We start from the raw sequence: 23,708 nt of genomic DNA, 5'->3' as shown, positions 1-23,708 counted from the left end.
TGAAAAAGCAGAGTTACAACAGAAAGAATGGATCTACCATAAGTTAAATGTGGAAAACTACAGGTGGAATGAGTTTGGGGAAGAAGATCAGCCCTTCAGTTGGGGGCATTTTAAGTCTGAGATGTCTACTGCACAGCCATGTGGAAACATTGAACTGGTGGTTATATATTTGAGTCTGGAGTTTAGTGAAGAAAGTGCTCCTGTCCATAGCCCAGTCAGTTCCACTTTCACATCCCAAGGAGAAATAGTGGCTTGTCTGAAAAATCTAATCATTCCTCTTTTGGTATCATTAATGACTCAGAAGTATATGATGACACACTGTTAAGTGAAAAAAGTCAAGAATGTTCCATTCAAGCCCTGGCTGGTGTAGCTCAGTGGATTGAGCATGGGCCTGCGAACCACACGATCGTGGTTCGATTCCCAGTCAGGGCACATGCTTGGGTTGCAGGCCAGTTCCCAGCAGGCCAGTTCCCAGCAGGGGACGCACAAAAGGCAACCATATATTGATGTTCCTCTCCCTCTCTCCTTCCCCCTTCCTCTCTAAAGATAAATAAATAAAATCTTAAAAAAAAGAATGTTCCATTCATATATACATGTGTGTATAAGCATATATACTATACAGCTGATGTTTTGTATTCGGATTGTTTTTCTTTTTTACTATAAGGCAATAATTCATCTATAATTTTAAAAACATACAAACTTATACTTGGTAAATACATCATTAGCTACTTGTGTGTCATAGAACTTATAATGCATACTTCCTTTCAAACAAACATAAAGCACTGTCTTCCTTGCATTTGGAACCTTATTGCAATAGAAATTAATTTAAATAAACAAATGAAAACCTAAAAAAATCTGTATGAAGCTTCTTTGTTACTGACTAGCATCAAAATCATCCAGCCTATCTAAAAACATGTAATGGGGTCAACACCATTTTTATTTGTTGAACTTTTTTTTCAAAAAATCCCTTGTGGTGTGAACAGACTTACCTAAGTAGCTGTAACTTACAGGGCAAGGTAGCTCTGTAATTCTCTGTACTCTACCATCTCAGTCACCACATACATACACTACACTATACTATCAGACAAGAGAACTGTAGAAAGAACACCAGAACAGAATTTAAAAAACGTAGTCTGAAAGACAAGACAAAGATTCTGAAAGGATTTGCTCCACCTGCTACATTGCATCTTTCCCACTCCTTTCTCAGTTATTACAGCACCAATAGAGTAATTCTAGCACCCAAGAATAAGGTCAATTAACTTACATATGTCCAAAATTACTTCTGCAAGCCAATTAGGAAATCATATTCTGAAGTATTTTGACAATCTCGTGGATTAAGTAATATTTAAGTTTCTCTAGTTGACTGATTAATGGGCTCACTCTTGGAGCCCAGAGCTGCCATGTAACAAGTCAGACTAACCAGCAGAGAGACCACATGAAGAGGTCCTAAGACAATATGGGAATGTGGGGAGTGCAGATCATAGCATCAACTACCATCACTGTTACAGTGGTAAATAAAATCAAGGCTCCTATGCTCACATAGCTTTGAGTTTATAATTCCACTACCAAAGAGTAGTAGAGAAATGCTACATGTGCGCCAAACCCCGTTTCCTTTTTCATCTAGGCACACAGCAAGATTGCATTCTTCAGCCTCCTTTGCAGGCTACATGAAGTGAGTTCTGGCTTATGGCATATGGGTGGGTAAGTCACTTCAAAGCTTAGACCTGTCCTCCCCAAAATCTATCTGCATAACCCTCCACACTGTCTTTTCTTTTCCTGAAGACTGGATTTAGAAGTTTAGGGGTGGAAAAGGGAGTGGAAAAGTACCTAGCAATAGAGGAGCCACTCATAACAAAAGCCCAAGTCCCTGAATGACTACATGGGGGCAGTGGCGACCCACATCCCAAACCCACACTGGGTGGAGACATGTGCAAGAAATAAAATCTTCATTGTGTTAAGATGCTGAGCCCTTTGGGAATGCTTTTTATAGCAATTGGCCTATTTGGACTAATACATAATGATAAATAATTGTTTCCCAATATTTTTACATATATTTTAACTTGTTATTACAGCAGATTCATTCTTAAATTTCTCTAACAGGTTTATACTTAGAATACTTACTCCAGCGAAGTGAGATTTCCATCAGTAGAAAATAAGTAACCAATTAGGTTTTGATTTTAACAAACTGACATGGAGGTGCCAACCCAAAATAATGAATTAAAAGATTTTTGTTTTTACATTCTGACGGTTTTCACATGCTGTTGTAAACTGTGATAACATTCTGTTTTAATACAGAAAGTTTTTTAATAACTTTTAGCACAGAATTAAGAAATGTCTTCACGCTTTCAATGCACACTGATTCATATATTTTTTTTTAATTTGGAAGGCAGGAAGAATTTCAAAATTGAATCATGATTTTTAAAAAGACTTCATTTATTTTTAGAGAGAGGGGAACAGAGGGAGAAAGAAAGGGAGATAAACATTGATGTGTGAGCGAAATATCGATCAGGTACCTCTTGCACACCTTCAACCAGGGACCTGGCGAGCAACCCAGGCATGTGTCCTGACCTGGAATCGAGCCAGTGACCTTTTTGGTTTGCAGGACAACACTCAACCCATGGAGCCACACCACTCAGAGCTAACTGAATAATTATTAACTAAAATTTCTTCTTTATATAATAGTAATACATGCTCACTGAAGATACTGGTTTTAAATCTAAAAACAATCACTGCAAGGGTTTACTGTAAAACATTTACGTTTGTTTAGATCTGGCAGTCATGTTAGAAGAAAACACTTTAATTTGTGGCTTTGAGAATAAAGCTATCTTTTTAAAATTTTTATTTGTTTATTTTTAGATAGAGGGGGAGGGAGGGAGAGAAACATCCATGTGCAAGGGAAACATGGACTGACTGCCTCTTGCATGCCAACTGGGAACCTGGTCAGCAACCCAGCCATGTGCCCTGACCTAGAATTGAGCTAGTGACCTTTCAGTTTGCAGGATGATGTCCCACGCACTGAACCACAACAGCCAGGCCAAGCTATCCTTTTTTAAATTTATTTTATTCTTTTTAAAGGTAAGAGTTCATTTGAGCCAAACTGATGACATATGCCAGGGAAAAAGATCTCAAATGCCCCCAAACATTTACTTTTTAAATTTCTTTTAATTAAAGAAAAACCTTTTAAATATTCTTTCAATAGCACAAATAATCAAACGGTTACAGGCAGCTTCTTAATTTTTAGGAGATTTGTAATCTATAAAAACAAGAACAAAGACATACAACCACCCCCCCCCCTTATTTCACTTAGCATAATGCTTTCCAGTTCCATCCATGCTGTTGCAAAGGGCAGGAACAATTATAAATGACACATGGACAATAACGAAGGGAGGGGTGGAAATGGGAAAGAGATGGGGAGGTCTAGGGGGTTGGGTTGGGGTGGGGTGGAAAGGCAGAAAACTGTACCTGAACAACAATAAAAAAACCCCACTAACATAAAAGGTTATAAAATTTAACCAATAAAAAGAAATGTAAATGGTGTTTTTTTTCATAAAGTGTGGGAAAAAAAGTGACATATTTGGACAGAGTGAAACATAAAGTGGAGAAATTAGCATCTCAGTTCCAAATCAGAAAAACTTGAAAAAGTTACCTAGGTAGAAAGAAGAGATTAAAAAAAAAAGAACTAGAATTTCTTGGTTCAAGAACTACGTTTTCTTCCATAGCAACCTGGTTTATAAGGGACTCATGGAAACAAATAGTGAGTAATGTCTATCAACTTTCAAAAAGTAAGCTGCTCAACAAATTACGATGGGATACCTGATATTCACATGCAAAAGAATGAAGTTGCACCCCTAATATCATACACAAAAACTAACTCAAATGGATCAAAGATCCAAATATAAGAGATACAACTATAAAATTATCTTTTAAATTACATTTGTTAATCCTCTGAGGACATTTTTTCATTGCTTTTAGTGAGAGAGGAGGGGGAAGGGGAAGAGAGAAAGAGAGTGAGGGAGAAGGTGGGAGGAAGAGAGAGAGAGAGAAACATTGATGTGAGAGAGAAACACTGACTAGTTGTCTTTTCCTATGCTCCCTGACTGGAGACTGAACCCACAACCTGGTTATGTGCTCTGACCAGGGATCAAACCAGAAAACTTTTGGTTACAGGACAATGTTCCAACCAGCTGACCGATACTGTCCAGGGATAGACAATGATTTCTTATATCTGGCACCAAAAAGACAAGTAATCAAAGAAAAATAGATAAACTGAACATCAAAATTAAAAACTTGTGCCTCAAAGGACACCACCAAGAAAGTGAAAAGACAATCCACAGAATGGAAGAAAATAGTTGCAAATAAGAAACCTGTATCCAGAACATGTAAAGAAAATTTATAACTCAATAAAAAGACAAATAGCCCACATTTTAAAATGGGAAAGAGATCTGAATAATTTGTCCAAAGGCATACAGGGTGGAGCAAAAGTAGCTTTCCAGTTGTGAGTATGTGAAAGTTTATTCTTGTATTATTTATTATTTTTCATATGAACGACTGTAAATCTATTTTTGTCCCACCTTGCATATAAGTATGCAGGGATGCACTATATAAAAAATGGAACATTCAGGCCCTGGCTGCTTGGTTCAATTGGTTGGAGTGTCATCCTGTAGACCAACTGTGGGTTCAATTTCCAGTCAGGGCACATATCTAAGTTGTGGGTTTGATCTGTGGTTGAGGCATGTATGAGAGGCAACTGATTGATATCTCTCCCTTCCTCTCTCTCTAAAAAGGGGGAGACATTATGGAACTGCTGGTCTGGGGACTTTGTCTCCTTGTTCACTAAAAGGTAAGATTTTCAGCAGCCAAGGGCATCCATTCCAAAGTAAATGTGATGGAACATGAAAAAATTAACTGAGATTATTCACTTTGGTTGTCCAAACAGTAGTGTTTCACAGGAAGAGAAGAAAAGCATGATCTTGTATTTTTGGACCATATATATGATTCTTCTTTTTGTAATAAAGTATAAAACCTCTCTTCCAAAAAGAATATGCAAATGACTAACAAGCACATGAAGAACTGATGCTCAGTATCATTAGCTATCAGGCAAATTAAAATAAAAACTGCATTGAGATACACTTAATACTCTTAGGATAGCATTAATAAAAGATAGACAATAACAAGTGTTGGTGAGGACATGAAGAAAATGGAACCCTCATACATGGCTGGCAGGAATGTAAAACATTGCAGATGCTGTGTAAAACAGTTTGACAGTTCCTCAGAATGGTAAGGATAGTTATCATATGATCCAGTAATACTTCTACTAAGCTGGGGTCTGTCCAGAAAGTATCCAGCCATGTAATATGAAAAAGAGACATTTCTTGAAGAAGATACAAGAAACATTACACACAGGAAAATGATGCCTCAGTCCCCTTCAAAGTAAGTACCCTTGGGACCTCACACAATTCTCCTAGCATCTCTTTCACTGTTCAAAATACTCCACAAAACACTTCCTTGGAATCAACATCAGTGGTCCCAACCTATTTGCCTGAATCTCATAGACATTCTGAAATCTCTTCCCTTTCAAAGGTGATTTTAGTTTCAGAAAAAAACCAGAAGTCACAGGGCACCACATCTGGGCTGTAGGGTGACTGAGTCACCTAGGTGATTTGATGTTTCATCAAAAAGCTCTGCATGAGACATGATGCATGAGTGGATGCATTATTGTGATGAGGCTGTCAATCACCAGGTGCCTGTGGCTGCGGCCTTCTGAATCATTTGAATAGTTTCCATAGAGGTAATGTTCAAGCTTAACACAAAATTTGAGGCAGATTCGTTGCTCTACTTGCTCAGTCATTTTGAATGCAATGGTCACACATTACACATGCTCACCCAATGGCGTCTACTTCCCCACACTGACTAGTATAGTGAAGTCGTCATTGTTCACGCATTCACATTCCAGGTTATTTGCCTTGGCTGCCAGGTTATATCAATGTCACATAAACTGTTCTCGTTATATTAACAATGGCTGGAATTTTTCTGGACAGACCTTGTATACCCAAGAGACTATGAGACTCTGGATCTTAGAAGTGATTCAACACGTATTTCTTCTGGAAAATGACTAGGACCTATGAACCTGGTGCCAGGGATGGCGAATTCAAGGATGTGATCTCTGCCCTTTAAGAACCTAATATGCACTAGAAATACATAGATGTACAATGAGATGTATACTTTCTCATAGTAACCAAGAGGTCCCACCCTTTATCTGTTGCTATCCCTTCCCTCCCTTCTGTCCTTCGCTCACTCAAACTTATACCAAGCATTTTATTTCATGTCAGTCTTTGTGTAACGCACCGGGAACACAAGGACCAGTAAGATAAAATGGCTTCCAAAATCAGTCATTACTCTTGAGAAGCTAAAACTTACTACTTCCTCTGGCAGAAAAGTCTTCTCCCCTTCCCACAAAACCAAAATCCTCTTCTACTTAATCTTTCTTCTCAAGTCTTTCTTTGCAAATGAAGGCTATTCGCTTATAGTCAACCCAATTATTACAGTTATTCCCTTTCATTTGTGTTTATGCATTTTATGAACTCTAAATATTTTGGTTTACTATTTATAGATGCTATAAAGTTCCCTGTTATAATGGAATGACTTTTCATGGGGTTATGTAGTAATACAATTATTGTGGGGTTATATAATTAATGCTCTGTTTCTCTTCAAAGGCTAATAAATGCTACTATTGTTGAGTCAGACCTGGAAATCCTGGTCTCCAAAATCTTGTCACATTTCAGATTGAACCTCAAACAGTTTTATCCTGTAAATGGGTATATATTTTATCCCTAAATAAATAAGCTTGACTTTAACTACTAACCTATCCTAGCTGGTATACTTTGCCACTGGTCTGAGTGAACTGAACATGGTATGTGACTTCGCATTATAAATGTAAAGTTAACCACTCAAAGTCTCTCCCCAAGCAGCACACAGATAACCATAAGACCATTCATTCCCTAAGTCAAAACTGCAAGCAGGCAAATACCTGAGGGAAGGCTGTGGAAGAGTGTCTGGACTGGCTGGTACCTGAACTCCCTTTTCCCATTCTTCTTTCCATGTATCCGTAAAGAGGTAATAGCTGTCAGGATTAATGTGGTGAGAATCTGAAAGTTTCATGGCACTGATGAGGTCCTTCCGATATACCTAGGAAGACATTGCACACATCATGAAGGAACTAAAACCATTTAATGTTATTTTAAAAAGACCATCCCCACCCACTCTATACTTCAGCAAGAGAGACATTTCTAACTTCTTAAATGGCTAGATTAACTCCTATTTGGAAGGGGTTTGAAGTATTGACAAAGAAACCAGCTTATTCTGCATTTAATAAAGAGTAAAGGGGTCCTTTTGAATTACTTTCTTCAGCTCCTTGAATTTAAATAAACAATACAGGTTACTTTTAAACAGTACGTAAACAAGCAAGCAGAATAAAAACAAAGGCACTGAAATAGAGAACAAGGGGACAGTGATCAGAGGGGAGAGGGAAGGGAATTTAAGGGGAAAAAAGGGGAGGGATTTGGAGGAACAAATAGGAAGGACACAGGGATGAGAACAAAGGGGGGGTGGAAAGGGGAGGGAGGGGGGGAGCACGGGGGGGGGGGGGCTGGGATGGGAGAAATAGACAAAAAACTGTACTTGAAAAATAACTAAATAAAATTTAAATAAAAAACCAGCATGTATAAAAAATAATCCTTAGCTCTTCAAATTAAGCAACAAGTATCCTCTGATAACTTATAATTGTTTATTTAGCCATTATCTTATTTTTGATAACCTACTCAAAGTTACAAAAAGAGTACTGAGCCCCCATATACCCTTCACATATTTTTCTCATGCTAATATCATACATAACCAGTGTACAATTACCTAAGCCAGAAAATTAACATTGCTACAATACTAGTAATTAATCTTCAGACCTTATTCAAATTTTACTAATTTCCCTCCTAATGTCCTTTTGTTCCAGAATTAAATCCAGGATCCCACATCCCAATTAGTTGTCATGTGTCCTCAGTATCCTCTAATTTGTGACAGTTTCTCAGTCTTTCCAGACCTTGATACTTCTGAAGAATACTGGTCATGCATTTGAAAGAATGTCCCTACAAGAGGGGTTTGTGCAATATTTTCTCATGATTGTTACTCATTTTTTTGGCAAGAGTATACAGAAATGATGCCATACCCTTCTCATTCCATTATATCAGGGATATATGATGCCAATGTCTTATTAGGGGTGATGTTAAACTTGATTAATGTAGGGTCTTGCTGTTTTTTTCCACTGTTAGGTTACTATATTTCCCTTTGTAATTAATAAATAGCTTAGAGGAGATACTTTGAGATTATAAAAACATCCTATTTCTTCTCAAACTGTCATGGGCTAATTTTAGTATCCACTGGTAAAGATCAGCCCTGCATTTATTAATTTGAATTCCTCTCTAATAAAGATCTATCCTTTTTCCCCCTCATTTATTTATCTACTGAAACACTTTGTATAATGGGGTAAGAGAGGATCATAGACATATCCATTTAACATGTTTTGCACAGAGCTCAGTGTTCTAGGTGGCTAGTCCAAGAAACGGAATTGCCATTTTGCTGAACACTGTGATTTATTTCTATAAATTACTTGAGTGCCTTTAATGAGCCAGTGGCTAAATGGCTGTGGCAATTTACGATTGTACTAAACTGTTGTCTTTGAGAAAGACAGTGTGGGAAATCCTACTTTAGATCTGTAAAGAATACTAAAGCCAAGTGTTTTTCAACCTCCTAAAATATTTCATTATTTTCTATGTGATATACTTCATAATATAAATCGATTGCAAAATCATGCTTTAGGGTTAATAATGCCACAGCATCTAATCACACAGCATAAGCCATGTCTTTATATTTGATATAATTGCTTATGAAAATCTGTCCTGTATAGTTTCCTGAATAACCTGGAAATATATTGTAGTGGGTTGAATGGTGGCCCCCAAAAGATATGTCTACATTCTAATTTATGGAACCTGTAAATGGATCTTTACAGATGTAAATAATTTAAGAATTTCTGAGATGGAGAGATTGTCCTGGAATATCCGGGTGGGCCCCAAATCCAATGACAGGTATCTTTACAAGAGAAAGGCAGAGAAAGAGTTGAGGCAGGAGAGTAGGATGCCGTGTGATCATGGAGCAGAGATTGGAGTGACTCACTGATCTACAAGTCAATAAATGCTGAGTTATCAGAACCTGAAGAGGCAAAAAAAACCAAAATTTCTCCTAAAATCTCTGGAGGGAGTACAGCCTGGCTGATTTTGGACTTCTGGCCTTCAGTACTGTGAAAAATGATTTTCTTCTTGTTTTAAGTCCCCCACTTTGTGGTAATTTGTTATAGTAGTCCTAGGAAACTAATGCACAAAATTATCAAACAGAAGAGTAACTTGAAGACTAGATTAAAAGATATAAAAGCAGAAGCCAATGAAACCTGGCTCCTGTCCATGGCTCCAGAAATACCAAACCTCCAGGAACAGGCAATTCTGTGAAGTCTGAGAAACCTTGGACTGTAAGAACACCAATCAACTCTAATTTATTTTTCTTAAGCAAATGAAGTCTAAATACAATGATTATGATAATCTTCCCTTCTGCATTTAGAGAAAAAAAGCAGATTTATAGAATAAGCCTGATTTCAATTTTAAAAGCTAGCCAGATTAAATAGCATCAGATCTAATGTTTCTAGAGAAGCATTTTTACTCAAGGCAGAATGCAGGCGTCTGCCTTATCTTGCTACAGAAGGCAAACATCTCAAGCATGATGCAGAACATAAAATGTTAAACAGGATAGGAATGTAAGCTCAGTATTCAGGCAGATATCTGCAAAGCAATATGAAATATACAGGGTGGGGAAAAGTAGATTTACAGTTGCTCATATGGAAAATAATATAACAATTAATAAATAATAATACAAGAACACTGTATTTTGCATACTCAAACTGTAAACCTACTTTTGTCACACCCTGTAGTTACCAGACTGGTCTTGTGAACCTGCTTCTGATAAGAAAAGACATTTTTTTAGGTTTATAAAATAAATATAGACAAATAAAATAGCTAGAATGTATCCTGGGTAGAGATGTTTTATATATACACAGTCGCACACACGTACACACATATTTGTGTATTATTTTCATAAAGAAACTAGAAAAGGATAAACTTAAAAAGTTTTTTTAAAACAGGTAGTTTTGGGGAGAAGGAAAATAGGGAAGAGAGAGAGACAAAAGCTGATCTCTTTGAATGTATTTTGTTCTACTGTTTGATGTTTGAAACAGGCAGATGTTTTAATATAGATAAAAATGAAATTAAAAATCTTTATTAAAGAATGGAAAATAGGTCCAGGACAGACTACCTTGATTCATCTAATGGCTTTACCAATTAATAATTTGGGGCAAGTTATCTAAATTCTCTGTATGTTTATTCATCTGTAAAATGGGGATAATGATTACAATGACCTCAGAGGGGTTGTTGTTAATGTGTGAATTTACGTAAATGGCTTAGCATGGTACTGGGCTTGTGGTAAGTGCTAAATAAATTCTAACTGCAGTTAACTTTATCATCATCATCATAATCTCAGCTTTATAACTAAAATCAGAAAAAAGTATTTAGCTGAGTTCTCCTGTCTAGTCCATAAAGTAAATGTTGATGGAGTAAAGAAGATGTAAGTTTATGGCTAACACGTGTGTGGGTTGGATCCCAAAGACAGTGTTTCCAAGCAAGAGCTCCATCAAGAACTTTAACCAACATTTTATAGGCCATGAAGTAATGCAGAAACTTCACAATATAAAACATGGCCATTTGTTACTAAATTAAAGATTATAAATGATGGATCTGGATATTGACACTGACCTAGGTAATGAAGTTGAGAAGTTATACATACTCTCAATTGTGTGTCTATTTTATATGCACTGGTAGTTTCCCCAAAAGTTCCTGAGACAAAAAGACTTTATACTTACCAGAGATCTGCTCATTTATGGTCAAAGAGGGGATTCACAGGCTAACATACAGCCCAGAAGCTATGCCAAGTCCAACAGTGCGTGCACATCTTGGCCTCTCAGATGCTTACAGAAACAAAGGAGGCCTCACTATGAATTCAATTAGAGTATCAATGCTTAACCTGTTAGAGCCACAAAATGAAAATGCCCTTCATGGACAACTCTGGCTTTTACTGCTCTCATTAACATCTCTCAGTGGGTAGTTTCTTAAAGCATAGCTAGTCTGAACATTTCTGTGACATTTTTAAGAGAAAAAGCCAAACATTTACTTCCTGTATGACACAAAGGGGAACACTGTCTGGTTCATGTGAATGAAGCAGAAAGAGATTGCTCAGTTTTGATTCATAGTCACTTAAATCTGAAACTATACCTAACTCACCACAAACAGATGTGTCATCCCCAAAGCAAAAAAAAAACAGCTGCAAACATGGTATCTATATTTAAGAGAGTTAACTGTAAGTGATGTTCTTAGAATTATACAATCCTAAGGCAAGATGAGATTTTTGTGTTATCTAGAAAAATCATTTACTTAGAGCAGAGAGAACCTAGAAAAGAATACAAGCTTCTTCTTACATGGTAAGAAAGGTACCCAGTATTGTCAAGACATTGTGTCACACCTTGATTTCTCCAATGAAGCAAAGTTTATATAATTTCTAAGTTTAAAACTTTAAAAATCACCCAAATATTTTTCATGGAAATAATTTTCAAATAGTTTAAAATAATTCTTAAGTTTCTTATAAAAAAACAAATGGGACATTTTTAATGGTTATGGGCTGCCATTAACTAGAACATCAACTGCTATAAAGCAATGTACTTTAGGGTAAGAATTCCTCTTACCCCATACCAAACAGAGGTGTATGCAGCCTGGTAATGGAGAAGCAGCAGCAACTGAGTCTGACTTGAAGATCTGGGCGGTTTTCACACAAGAGGTGATACATGAGGCTTGCTTTGCAAGTTATTTTCCTATCCTTCAATGTCCCTTTTTGCGCAATAAGTGTGCATTTGCAAGCTTAGTGTTTTTTATCTACTGTGGGCCAGAAAACAAAAATAATCAAGCTTGTTAGAAATGCAGATAAAAGTGATGTAAACAGGCTCTATCTGAGGGCATTGCAGTGTTCTCTGTTGAGTTAAGATATATGAACTTTCACTCTGTTGCTATGAAAGTCTTGGGCATAACAAATGAGACTCCAGGCCTACAGATGATATATGCATTCAATCCTTTAAGATAAGTTGATGTGTTTTATAGACCAGTCAGACTAATAGGTGAAAATATCCTGGCTTCTGAGAAAGAATGGAAGACTTTTTAATAAATTCAAATTGCTCGTCTAGTACTACAAGCTTTTTAAAGGGCAATTAGCTTTTTAAAAATGTCTTTAAGAGCATGGGCCTTTCTGAGAATCAGATAAAGTCTACTGGTTCAAAAAATACAGATAAAAATGTATCCTTAAAAGTCTGCATACAATTTTCAGAAGTTCCCGAGCCTTACATGGGATTCACAGACCCCTAGGAAACTCATCTCTAGAAGATAAATCAAGGGGAGGCATGTAGAAGAATCTCACAAAAAGCACTAAAATCAAAGATAATATGTACCTATTAATGTAGCCAATTAAGGCCCAGCAAAAAAAGTGATCATTTATATTGCATTTCAGTGACTAACTCCCAGTAAAATGATAAGGTTACATTTTGGACCTGTAGAGGATCAGAAAGAAGAAACTCCCATCCTTACAAGAAAAAGGCAGGACAGGCAGCAAATTAACAATTTTTCCATGAACCCTTTGGAGAAATGAGTCATAGGACAAACGGCCAACTCAAAGAGAGACAGGCATGCCTGCAGGGAGACACAGGACAGTTTCTCAGTCTTTCTCAGGACAGGAGCATTTCCTTACCTGGGGCAGAAGCCACAGCAGGAACATTAAACTAGAAATTTTGATGATTTGCTGGGGCCAAGTGGGGACTACTGTGAGAGTATGAAGTTCCTGAGGGCTGTATTCATAGGGGGTTCCCACCTTCTTGTAAGCTTCTTTTCTAGCCATCCAAATCAGCTCTCATAAAGAAGATGGAGAAAACCTGGAGAAAAGATCCCCCAGTGGTGCTGTCTGGGCCCCTGTTGTTCAATGTTCTTCCTCCTTTACTGAACAAAAGGCTTCATCTTCAGGGGAAGGATATCAAATGAGTGCACTGGTATAATTTTATTAGTGCTAGGGAAAAGGAAGAGTACCCAGTCTCAGCCTTCCTGTGTTATCTAAGGGGGAAGAAAGAATTAATCTATAAGAAGAAGAACTTCAAGGACATAGACGGAGAACACCAGAAAATACCTGCTGCAGGTAGACAGGGGAAAATGGGGCAGGAGCAAAAAAGCCTTACCCCTAAGGTTCACCTTCTCCATCCCCTCCCCCTTACTCAGGATCACTATACCATCTACAGACTAAGATGTAATCAGAATATTAGAGAACACTGTCCTTCCTTTATGCCCTATACCACCATGCTAATGCCTCCAAGTGATAATAAGAGTGGTTTACAGCCAGAAGAACTGCAAAAGACAATCTTTCTGAGGACAAGCACAAAGGGAAGACTCTAAGCCAAGATCACTAGAGGAATTCAAAGTCTCTGGTGCCCACAGCAATAACAAATTTCAAACACCCTCATACACTGCTCATGGGAGTATAAACTGATGAGGCCTCCTTGGAAAAAAATCTGGCATTCCCTCAAATGGTTAAATAAAGTTACCATATTCCACACCTTAGATGTATGTATACTCAAGAGAACTGAAAATATGACCACATAAAATTTTGTACATGAATGTTCATAGCTGTTGCTATGAATTCAAAGCAGCATTATTTATAATACTATAAAAATGGAGGTAACCCAATTGTTCATAGCTAATGAATGGATAAGCAAAATGTGATATTTCAATACAATGGAATATCATTCAGTCATAAAAAGATGAGGTATTAATAAATGCTAAAACATGAATGAATCTTGAAAATGTTACACTAAGTGAAAGAAGCCAGACACAAAAGGCTATATACTGTGACTCCATTAATATGAATATCCAGAATAGGCAAATCCATAGAGACAGAAATTAGATTAGTGGTTGGCAGGGGTTGGAAGTAGGAGGATTAGGGAATGATGCCTAATGGGGTAAGGGGATTTCTTTCTGGGGTGATGAAAAGGTTCTACATTTAGATTGTGGTAATGGTTATGCAACTCTGTGAATACACTAAAACCACTGAATTATGTACTTTAAGTGGATAAATTATATGGCGTGAGAATTGTATTTCAAAAAAGATGTTTAAAATGTTTTATTTAAAAAGACTGTTGTGGTGTTAGTGGATATCACCTGAGAGGCCTTGACATCCACTTCCACTCAGTAGTAACAAGGTTTCCCTCCTGTTCAATGCGGTACCAGCAGAGACTGGACAGAGAGCCTGGACTGTCACTATAGCCCAGGGGTGTCAAACTCATTTCCACCAGGGGTCACATCAGCCTCCTAGTTGCCTTCAAAGGGCCAAATGTAGAGCTCCTTGCCCCTCATTAAGGAGTAGTTACATTTATATAGTCCAAAAATTACATTCGGTCCTTTTGAAGGCAACTGCAAGGTTGATGTGGCCCCCAGTGAAAATGAGTTTGACATCCCTGTTACAGCCCATCTGTAATGTGGTATCCCTTACTGCCAACACTCCCCCTGCTATCAGGGAGGTAACAAGGTGAGTATTTCCACTGCAACAAGGAGTAAAGTAGTAAGGAAGGTAATAAGTAACTCATCCCCCTTCCCAGGGAGATAATAAAACTATCTTCCTGGAGAGGCAACAGAACTAGGACAGGAAAGCTAAGAATTCTACAACTGACAGTAAAGAGTCAGTGCCCCTCTTCCCCACTGGCCTGGTTATTATGGAGGCCTGATAAAACAAATTTAAATAAGACTTAGTGTGATAACATAATACCAAAAATATCTAGGATACAAGAGAAAATCACTCATCATACTAATAACTGGGAATAACAAGAGACAATAGAAACTAACACCAAGATAATACAGATGTTAGAATTATCTGGCAAGGATTTTAAAGCATCCATCATAAAAATGCTTCAACAAGAAATTATGAACACTGTTTTTGAAATTAGTAAATTGAAAGTCTCAGCAAAGATATAGAGGATATAAAGAATAATGAAATGAAAAACTTGAAATGGAATAATAGCTGAAATAAACTCAGGGGGTAGGCTCAATAGAAGAATGGAATTAACAGAATATTAAATAAGGGAACAAGAAAAATTCCCCAATCTATCAACAGAAAGGATACACACACACACACACACACACACACACACACACACACACACACGCAAATGAACAGTCTGAGGGACCTGTGGGATAATAACAAAAGAGCTAACATTCATGAAATTTAAGTCCTAAGAAAAGGAGGAGAAAGAAGATGGAGCTGAAAAAATAGTTGAAGAAATCATGGTCAGCCTCACCAGGAGTGACACATTCTTCTTGGGCTGTCAGTGCTCTGAATGCTATGAGGACCCATCACGCCCAGATCTCCCAATCTGGTCCTTCCCTTCTATCCACAACCTCCTTGTCTACCCATTCCTGCACTGCCTCCCATGTACCAACTTAGCTTTTAATGATCATAGACCAGATCTTTGGGTCCTTCCCAATTCCCCAAGTCTGGCTCCCTGGACTTTTTGGCTAAGGAGAGGCTTTATACTCTAAAGCCAGGCATTTAAGAATAAATCGCCAAAATGAAATCACAGTGTGAAGATTACTGTTTTCCCAAAGGGAAAAGAAAATGGAATCTTCCTTGAAAAACAAAAAAACTCATCAGAAAGCAAGGCTATCCATTGGCACATGGACTTACTCCTTGCATCTCCAAGATCTGAATATTGTAGGCATGTAGGCAGAAGGCAGCTGTCTATTTTTTAAAGTCTAAAAATTAGAATATCTGATCTCACCTCAGCAGATTTCTTGGGTTCATTTGGAATTTTTGACTTGTTCCTATACATTGAGCCACAAGTAAGAGAAGTGGAAGGACCTGCAAAAGATAATTAGAAAAAAATACTGAGACTTATTGACTTTCTATTATAACTAAATGTTATATAACTAAATGCCATCCAAGAGAATACGAAAGATATGATGGAGAAGAACAGTGATCTCATACACAACACTGAAGAAAGTTAAATTACAACCAAGAAAGACTCATAATAGAGTTTAAAAGCATTTATAGGTGGCCTTTTAGTATACAAAAGCTTCAACAAAGCTAACGCTGAGGAGATTTGATTCGATGTAATCATACCTCAACATTTTGGAATAACATGATTCATGTACCACCTGGAGAAAAAGTATCTGCAAAAGCAACTGAAAAACTAAAAATGTTCAACAAGTAATCTGTATACATCCTTTAGCACTTCCCCAAATGCTGTTGTTAATAAGATTGTTGCCTTTTACAAATGACAACTCATGCAGTGAAGCATTTAGTACTTAAGCTACAATTACAATTGTAGGGCCTACAGTTAATGCTCATATACTTTTCCTCCTTTCTAGAAAAGCACTGTTAAATCATTATTAGATTTGGCATTTGTTGTTTAGGTAAGTGAAAAGTAAAAACAACTGCTATATGCCGTATAAAACCAATTCTCCTACCTAACTTATTAATTTCTAATGAAATTTAAATGAGTAAGAAAAATGACACCCCAAGCTTTCTTTCCGAAAACATTATTTTTAACCATGGAAGGAAGCAAGAAATAGCTTGTCATCAAGTCAAAGAAGAAATCCTCAAGGAGTATGGATACAGAGGTTACCAGCTGTTGGCTGGTTCTACTCACTCTCATCTGAACTGTCACTGCTGCTGAGAGTTCTATGGCGTTTCATTGTGGAGCATCCTGGGAAAGAGAACAACACTGAATGAAACAGTCAATGCACACACACACACACACACACACACACACACACACACACACACACTCCAGTAGACAGTCAATACTTTCCTACAGATCCCAAGAAGCAACAGCAGGCCAATCACACAAATCAAAATGATTTCTGTCAAGAATATTCTCAAATGATGTAGAGTGACAGGAAAAGACTACTACCAAATTCTCCAATATAATTTGTCATAGACTGGGTAAGTCTACACATTAGCCTTAGTAGGAAGTCCACATAGGAGAGGATGATTAGTACAGGAATGGCTGGAGCTTCAGATGTGGCCGCATGACCAATGTCCACCCAACAGAGAGGGCAGCCGTGGGGACCTCATCAGCCAGAGAGGAGCAGGAAAGGAAAAAGCAGTAGCATAGGCAGAGCTGTCAACGGCCAAGGATGAAAGGCATGAAACATGGTTGGCTGAAGAAAGAACAGGTGAGGAATGTCCCACCTTGAAGAACACAACCACACTGCTTTTCTACCTGCATTTCTCACTTTATCTCTGTCTCCATCCCCAGAAAAACTGGCTAAATTAAAAATTACATCTATACATACACTGCAAGGGATGTTATAGAAGGCTCCTACATTGTCAAAATACATAACACTTTTGACTAAAACTTCAAATGGTTCAAGTGTACTTCCTTGTGTGCATGTAGCCAATGACTGATGAAAAAAAAAAAGAGGTTCCACCTTTCTGGGAACACTCCAGCACCAGAATGAAGGAAAAAAGACAGACAGATACCTCAACTCACAAAGGAAGTGCTCAAAGTATAAGCTAGAAAAGACAGTGGCACAGTCAGTTATGGACATTCTGTTATGTGCCACAGTATACAAAATACTACTATAAACAATCATGATTCCACAGGGGATAAAGGTCATGGCTACTGCCTTCAAGCCACTTATTATCTACTAAAGAGATAGAATTCCAAGTACAAGGCCACTGTGAGCAATTAGGAGTAACAGAAACAAAACTGCATCTTAAAAAGCTAATAGAGTTCCATTCCTGCTATGATAATGTGAAGAGCTATATGGACCCACTCCCCAGTGAATCTGGTGAAAATTATTTTAAAAAGAAACAAAAACTACTCATTTAAAATCTCTGAGAATGATCTGAAGGGCTTATAGCAAACAAAGAAGCATTTATTGAAGGAAATCTACTAAAACTCAATAAATAAAGAGTCTATAGTATTTGGGCCTAGACTCACTCCCTGTATCCCCTTTCCAGCACAAATGTCAGCTCCCAGCTGCAAGGTGTTCCCCCTGAGAGGGTCAGGAAACAGCATTTCTCATCTAGTCTGCAGCTACCTGTTGCTGAGGCTAAGTTCCAGAAAACTGTGGCTGAAAGGTGGGGGCTCCCTTCTTCTACCCCATGGCTCCCACTCCTGGGATAAAGGCTATGCCTTGGTTGAGGTGCTACCAAGAACACTGAGGCCCCAAATGCCCTGGCCCCAGCACTTAGAATGGGGGTTCTACATCAGCAGAGGTAAACTAGGAGAGATGGGGACTCTACTCAGAGAGAAGCACATTAATATCCCCATCCCTCGTACTAGAGCTGTGGCTCAGAGATTTAGCCTAGTGGGATAAGCAGGCTATAGAATAGAAGGCTCCAAATCTTTCCCCAGTGGAAATGATTCCATTTGCAACAGAGTGTGGAAAAGTTATTCATGCCTAGGTTGGCTCACATGCTAAAGAGAATTAGGGAAATAGATAGCTGGGAGAAATCATTCTGGGTTCAGGAATCTCAAATACCAATCTTAGAACTATCCCTTCAAAGGAGCCCTAATGTGATAGGATCAGTCTGTGGAGCAATTTATGCCCCCAGGGCATTATTAAAAACAACAGGGCAATCAGCCAGCAACTTGTGGAAACTTGACAAAACCACTATCATCCTAGGGTGACTGTGGGCATACCAAAGACTGAACCCCTAAGAAGCAACCTCAAGACTTCACACTACAGGGCAAAAGCAGGGAGTAAACAGACCTCAGTAAAATAATCCAGACAGTCACTAAGTAAAAGAAGGAAATAACAATAGAGTGTGAGGTGGGGATGCCTGTACCCAGAGTTGCTGCATTTTATTACCTAAAATGTCCCATTTCCAACAAAAATATGAGATATGCAAATAGGGAAGTATGATCTATACACTAGCCAAAAAGCAAGTGACAGAAACTGCTTATGAGAACAACCAGATGTTATGGGCAGATTTAATGGGCAAAGATTTCAAGTTAGCCATGTAAATACATTACAGAACTAAAGAAAACCGCAGTTAAAGAAGCAAAGGAGGCCCTAAGCAAGTAGCTCAGTTGCCTAGAGTGCCATCCCTATATACCAAGGTTGTGGTTTTGACCTCTGGTCAGGGAAAATACAAGAAATCAACCAATGAATGCATAAAAAAGTGAAATAACTAACTGATGTCTCTCTCTCTCTCTCTCTCTCTCTCTCTCTCTCGAAGAAAAAGGAAAGGGAGGTAAGAATATCAATAAAGAGAAATTATTAAAAAGAACCAAATGGTAACACTCTGGCATTGAAAAGTACAATAACTAAAACAAAAACTTTACTAAAGGGGTTCAACAGTAGATTTGAACTGGCAGAAGAAAGAATTAATGAACTTGAAATAGATCAATATAAATTTTGGAAGCAAAAAAACAGAGAGAAAAAGATGAAGAAAGATAAACAAAGCTTCACAGAAATATGGGACACCATTAAGTGCTCCCATATATGTAATGGGAGCACCAGAAGGAAAGAAAAAAAAGCAGAAAAAATAATGGCTGAAGGATTCCTAAACTCACTGAAAAACATTAATTTGCACATCCTGGAAGGTTGACAAACTTCAAGTAGTTTATAGTACCACCACCACCACCACCACCACCACCACCACCACCACCATTACCTGTGAAGTGATCCACAGATATATTATGGTAAAATTGCTGAAAGCCAGACAAGGAGAAAATCTTGAAAGAAGCAAGGGAAAAATGACTCCTTATTTATAATGGAACCCCAATAAGATTAACAGCTAACTTCTCATTAGAAACAATGGAAGTCAGAAGGCAATGCGGTAAGATATTCAAAGTGCTCTGTAGTAACATTTGCACATTACTACAGATACATTAAGAAAATGGATTTGTATGTTTTCAATGGGTAAAATGTATGGTATATATATTATGTCTCAATAAAGCTATTTTAAAAACTCACAGGAGACTTCTGGCCAAGAAGGCAGCATAGGTAGATACACTGTGCCTCATCTCACAACCAAAAGAAGGACGCCAACAAATTTAAAAACAAAAAACAATCAGAACTGCCAGAAAATCAAACTGTATGAAAGTCCAACAACCAAGGAGTTAAAGAGAAAACATTCATCTAGATAGGTAGGAGGGGTAGGGGGCAGAGACCAGCAGCCCTGGTGGAGAGGACTCACAGCAAGGCACCAGCTGGAGGACCAGTGATGGCTAGTGGACCAGGCAACTCCACGTTTGCGTGCAGATAAACCAGGAAGAACGAATGGGGAGTGAGACAGACTGCACAACCCAGGGTTCCTAAGCAGAGAAATAAAGGCTCAAAACCTCAGACTGAAAACACTTTGGGGGGGTTATAGCAGCAGGATAAATTCCCAGCCTCATGGGAAAGTTCATTGGAGAGACCCACAAGGACCTAGTACATACACAAACCTACCCACCTGGGAATCAGCGACAAAAGGGCCCAATTTGCTTGTGCGTGGTGGAGGAAGTGACTGAAAGGTGGCAGACAGCCAAGAAAGTGGCATTATTCCCTCTTGGACCCTTTCCTGATACACAGCACCAAAACACAGCAACTTGGGTTGTTCCTCTCTGGGGAACACCTAAGGTTCCATCCCTTACTGTGTAATAGGCATGCCCAGACCAAAAAAAAAAAAAAAAAGGCTGAAATGAAAGAACAGATCAAAGCTCCAGAAAAAATACAATTAGGCAATGAAGACATATTCGAACTATCAGATGAAGAGTTCAAAACACTGGTAATCAGAATACTCACAGAAATGGTTGAGTATGGCTGCAAGGCAGAGGAAAAAGTGAAGGCTATGCAAAGTGAAATAAAGGAAAATGTACAGGGAACCAAGAGTGAAGGGAAGGAAACTGGGGCTGAAATCAATGGTTTGGACCAGAAGGAAGACACAAACAGTCAACCAGAACAGAATGAAGAAACAGGAATTCAAAAAAATGAGGAGAGACTTAGGAACCTTCAAGAAAACTTTAAATATTCTAACATCTGAATCATAGGGGTGCCAGAAAGAGAAGAGAAAGAGCAAGAAATCGAAAACTTATTTGAAAACATAATGAAGGAGAAATTCCCCAATCTGGCAAAGGAAATAGACTTCCAGGAAGTCCAGGAAGCCCAGAGAGTTCCAAAGAGGTTGGATCCAAGAAAGCACACACCAAGGCACATCATAATTACATTACCCAAAATTAAAGAGGAGAGGATCTTAAAAGTAGTAAGGGAAAAGGAGACAGTTACCTACAAAGGAGTTCCCATCAGACTATCAGCTAATTTCTCAAAAGAAACCCTATAAGCAAGAAGGAGGTGGAAAGTAGTATTCCAATATTACTCTATCCAGCAAAGCTATCATTTAGAATGGAGGGCAGATAAAGTGCTTCCCAGATAAGGTCAAGTTAAAGGAGTTCATCATCACTAAGTCCTTATTATATCAAATGTTAAAGGGACTTATCTAAGAAAAAGATGATGATCAATGGGAGGGGTAGGCTGGGATGGGAGTAAAAAACAGAAAACTACTTGAACAATAATTAAATAAATTAAAAAAATAAAACCTCAAAAAATACAAACAGTAAAATGACAACAAACTCACAACTATCAACAACGGAATCTAAAAACAAAAACTAAAACAAACTAAGCAAACAACTAGAACAGAAACAATCACGAAAATGGAGATCACATGGAGGGTTATCAGTGGGGAGGGGGAGGAGGGAGAATGGGGGAAAAACTACAGGTAATAAGAAGCATATATGGCAGGTACAAAAAAGACGGGGAGGTTAAGAACAGTATAGGAAATGAAGAAGCCAAAGAACTTATATGTTGACCCATGGACATGAACCTACAGAGGGACGTGGCGGGGAGGTGGTGCTGGGCAGAGGGGAATAAAGGGGGGAAATGGGACATCTGTAATGGCATAATCAATAGAATATATTTAAAAAACTAACAGGATTAGCACAAGTATCAAAAATATTAATCAAAGGTCTGTTTGTCCTACTGTTGAAGTCAATCAAATATGGGGGTGAGTAAAGGGGTTAAATATATGGTGACAGAAGGAGATCTGACACTGGGTAGTAAACATACAATGCAATATACAGAACTGTACACTTGAAACACATATAATTTTTTAACCATTGTCGCCTCAATAAATTTAATGAAAAGGAATTGAAACAGGAAAAACTGAGATGTAATTGACATATGACACTGTATTAGTTTCAGGTATACAACATAATAATTTAGCACTTGTATATATTGCAAAATGAAGTATATTTCTTTAAGTAAAATGTTAACCTCCCATCATATAAATTTGGGGGGCTACATTTGGCTCCTTGGTGCAAAACTTAAGACATTCATACTTCTGAAATACAAACAAAATCAACAATAACAAAAAAATTTTTATAAAAAAGTATGTGTGATTTATTTTTTTAAAGATTTTATATATTTATTTTTACAGAGGGGAAGGGAAGTTGAAAGACAAGGAGAGAAACATTGATGGGAGAGAGAAACACTGATTAGTTGCCACTTGCATGCCTCCAAATAGGGACCTGCAAAAATAAAATATGTATTTCTTAATTATTTCCTGCTGAATGTACAAATCTACCTAGAGCAGAGCTTTGTTTGTCTGATATTGTTGGAACATTTCATATATTTAAACTTTCCAGACACATGGGGTGCCCAAATATCTAAAATCCTATTATCAATGGGAGCTTTTCTAAAAATCTATTTATCAGTATTGTTGTGGTAACAAATTACCACAAATTCAGGGGCTTAAAACTACACAAATTTATTATGTTACATTTCAGTGGGTGAGAATTCTCATACAGGTATTACCGGGCTAAATCTAAGAAGAGGATTCATTTCCTTGCCTGTCCACTTTGTAGACTCACATTCCTTGGATCCTTACCATCATCCTCAACCTTCAAAGGCAGCAACACTATATCTGTCTGACCCTGCTTCTAACATCACATCTCATTATCTGATCCTTCTGCTTCCCCTCTTCCACTTTTAAGGACCCTTGTGATTACATCATATTCATCTGGATAATCCAGGATAATGTCCCTACTTTAGATGAGATCAGCAAGTTCAAGGTGGTATGGCTGTAGCGCCTATTTTAAAGTCAGCTGATTAGAAACCCTAATTCTCCTTTGCCATGTAACCTAACATATTCACAGGTTCCAAAAATTAGGGTATAGACATATTCAGAGGCCCATTATTCTCTCTACCACAACATAATATATTTGTGCATTATTAAAAGTGAGTATATTGGGGAAATTCTCCTTTATTATTTGTTCAAATAAGTTTTCTACTGGTGGCTGTGCCTTTCCCCCTTCTGGTACCCCTATAATTCGGATGTTGGAGTGTTTAAAGATGTCCTGGAGGTTCCTAAGACTCTCCTCATTTCTTTGAATTCTTGCCTCCTGACTCTTTTCTGTTTGGCCATTATTTGCTTTCTTCTGGTCCACTCCATTGATTTGAGTCCCAGTTTCCTTTTCATTGCTATTGGTGTCC

The 23,708-nt window shown here is 37.9% G+C and overlaps 1 protein-coding gene across 3 annotated transcripts in view; it reads right to left on the bottom strand.

Annotated features, from left to right (window-relative positions):
* Nucleotides 1–23,708, bottom strand: part of JADE3 (jade family PHD finger 3) — a 148,819-nt gene that overhangs the window by 37,683 nt on the left and 87,428 nt on the right. For all 3 annotated transcript variants that reach the window (XM_037160410.2, XM_037160393.2, XM_053670600.1), the window contains 3 exons: nt 16,871–16,927; nt 16,001–16,080; nt 7,028–7,185 (listed from right to left, as the gene is read on the bottom strand). In XM_037160410.2, coding sequence (XP_037016305.2) covers nt 7,028–7,185; nt 16,001–16,080; nt 16,871–16,916 — 284 coding nt within the window. In that variant the 5' untranslated portion in view covers nt 16,917–16,927. The remainder of the gene's footprint in view (nt 1–7,027; nt 7,186–16,000; nt 16,081–16,870; nt 16,928–23,708) is intronic.

Source organism: Artibeus jamaicensis, unplaced genomic scaffold, assembly GCF_021234435.1.
Source record: "Artibeus jamaicensis isolate MK-2021 breed Jamaican fruit bat unplaced genomic scaffold, CSHL_Jam_final contig_60, whole genome shotgun sequence".
In the NCBI taxonomy this organism is placed as follows: Eukaryota; Metazoa; Chordata; class Mammalia; order Chiroptera; family Phyllostomidae; genus Artibeus; species Artibeus jamaicensis.
This window is presented reverse-complemented; position numbering and strand designations above follow the sequence as displayed.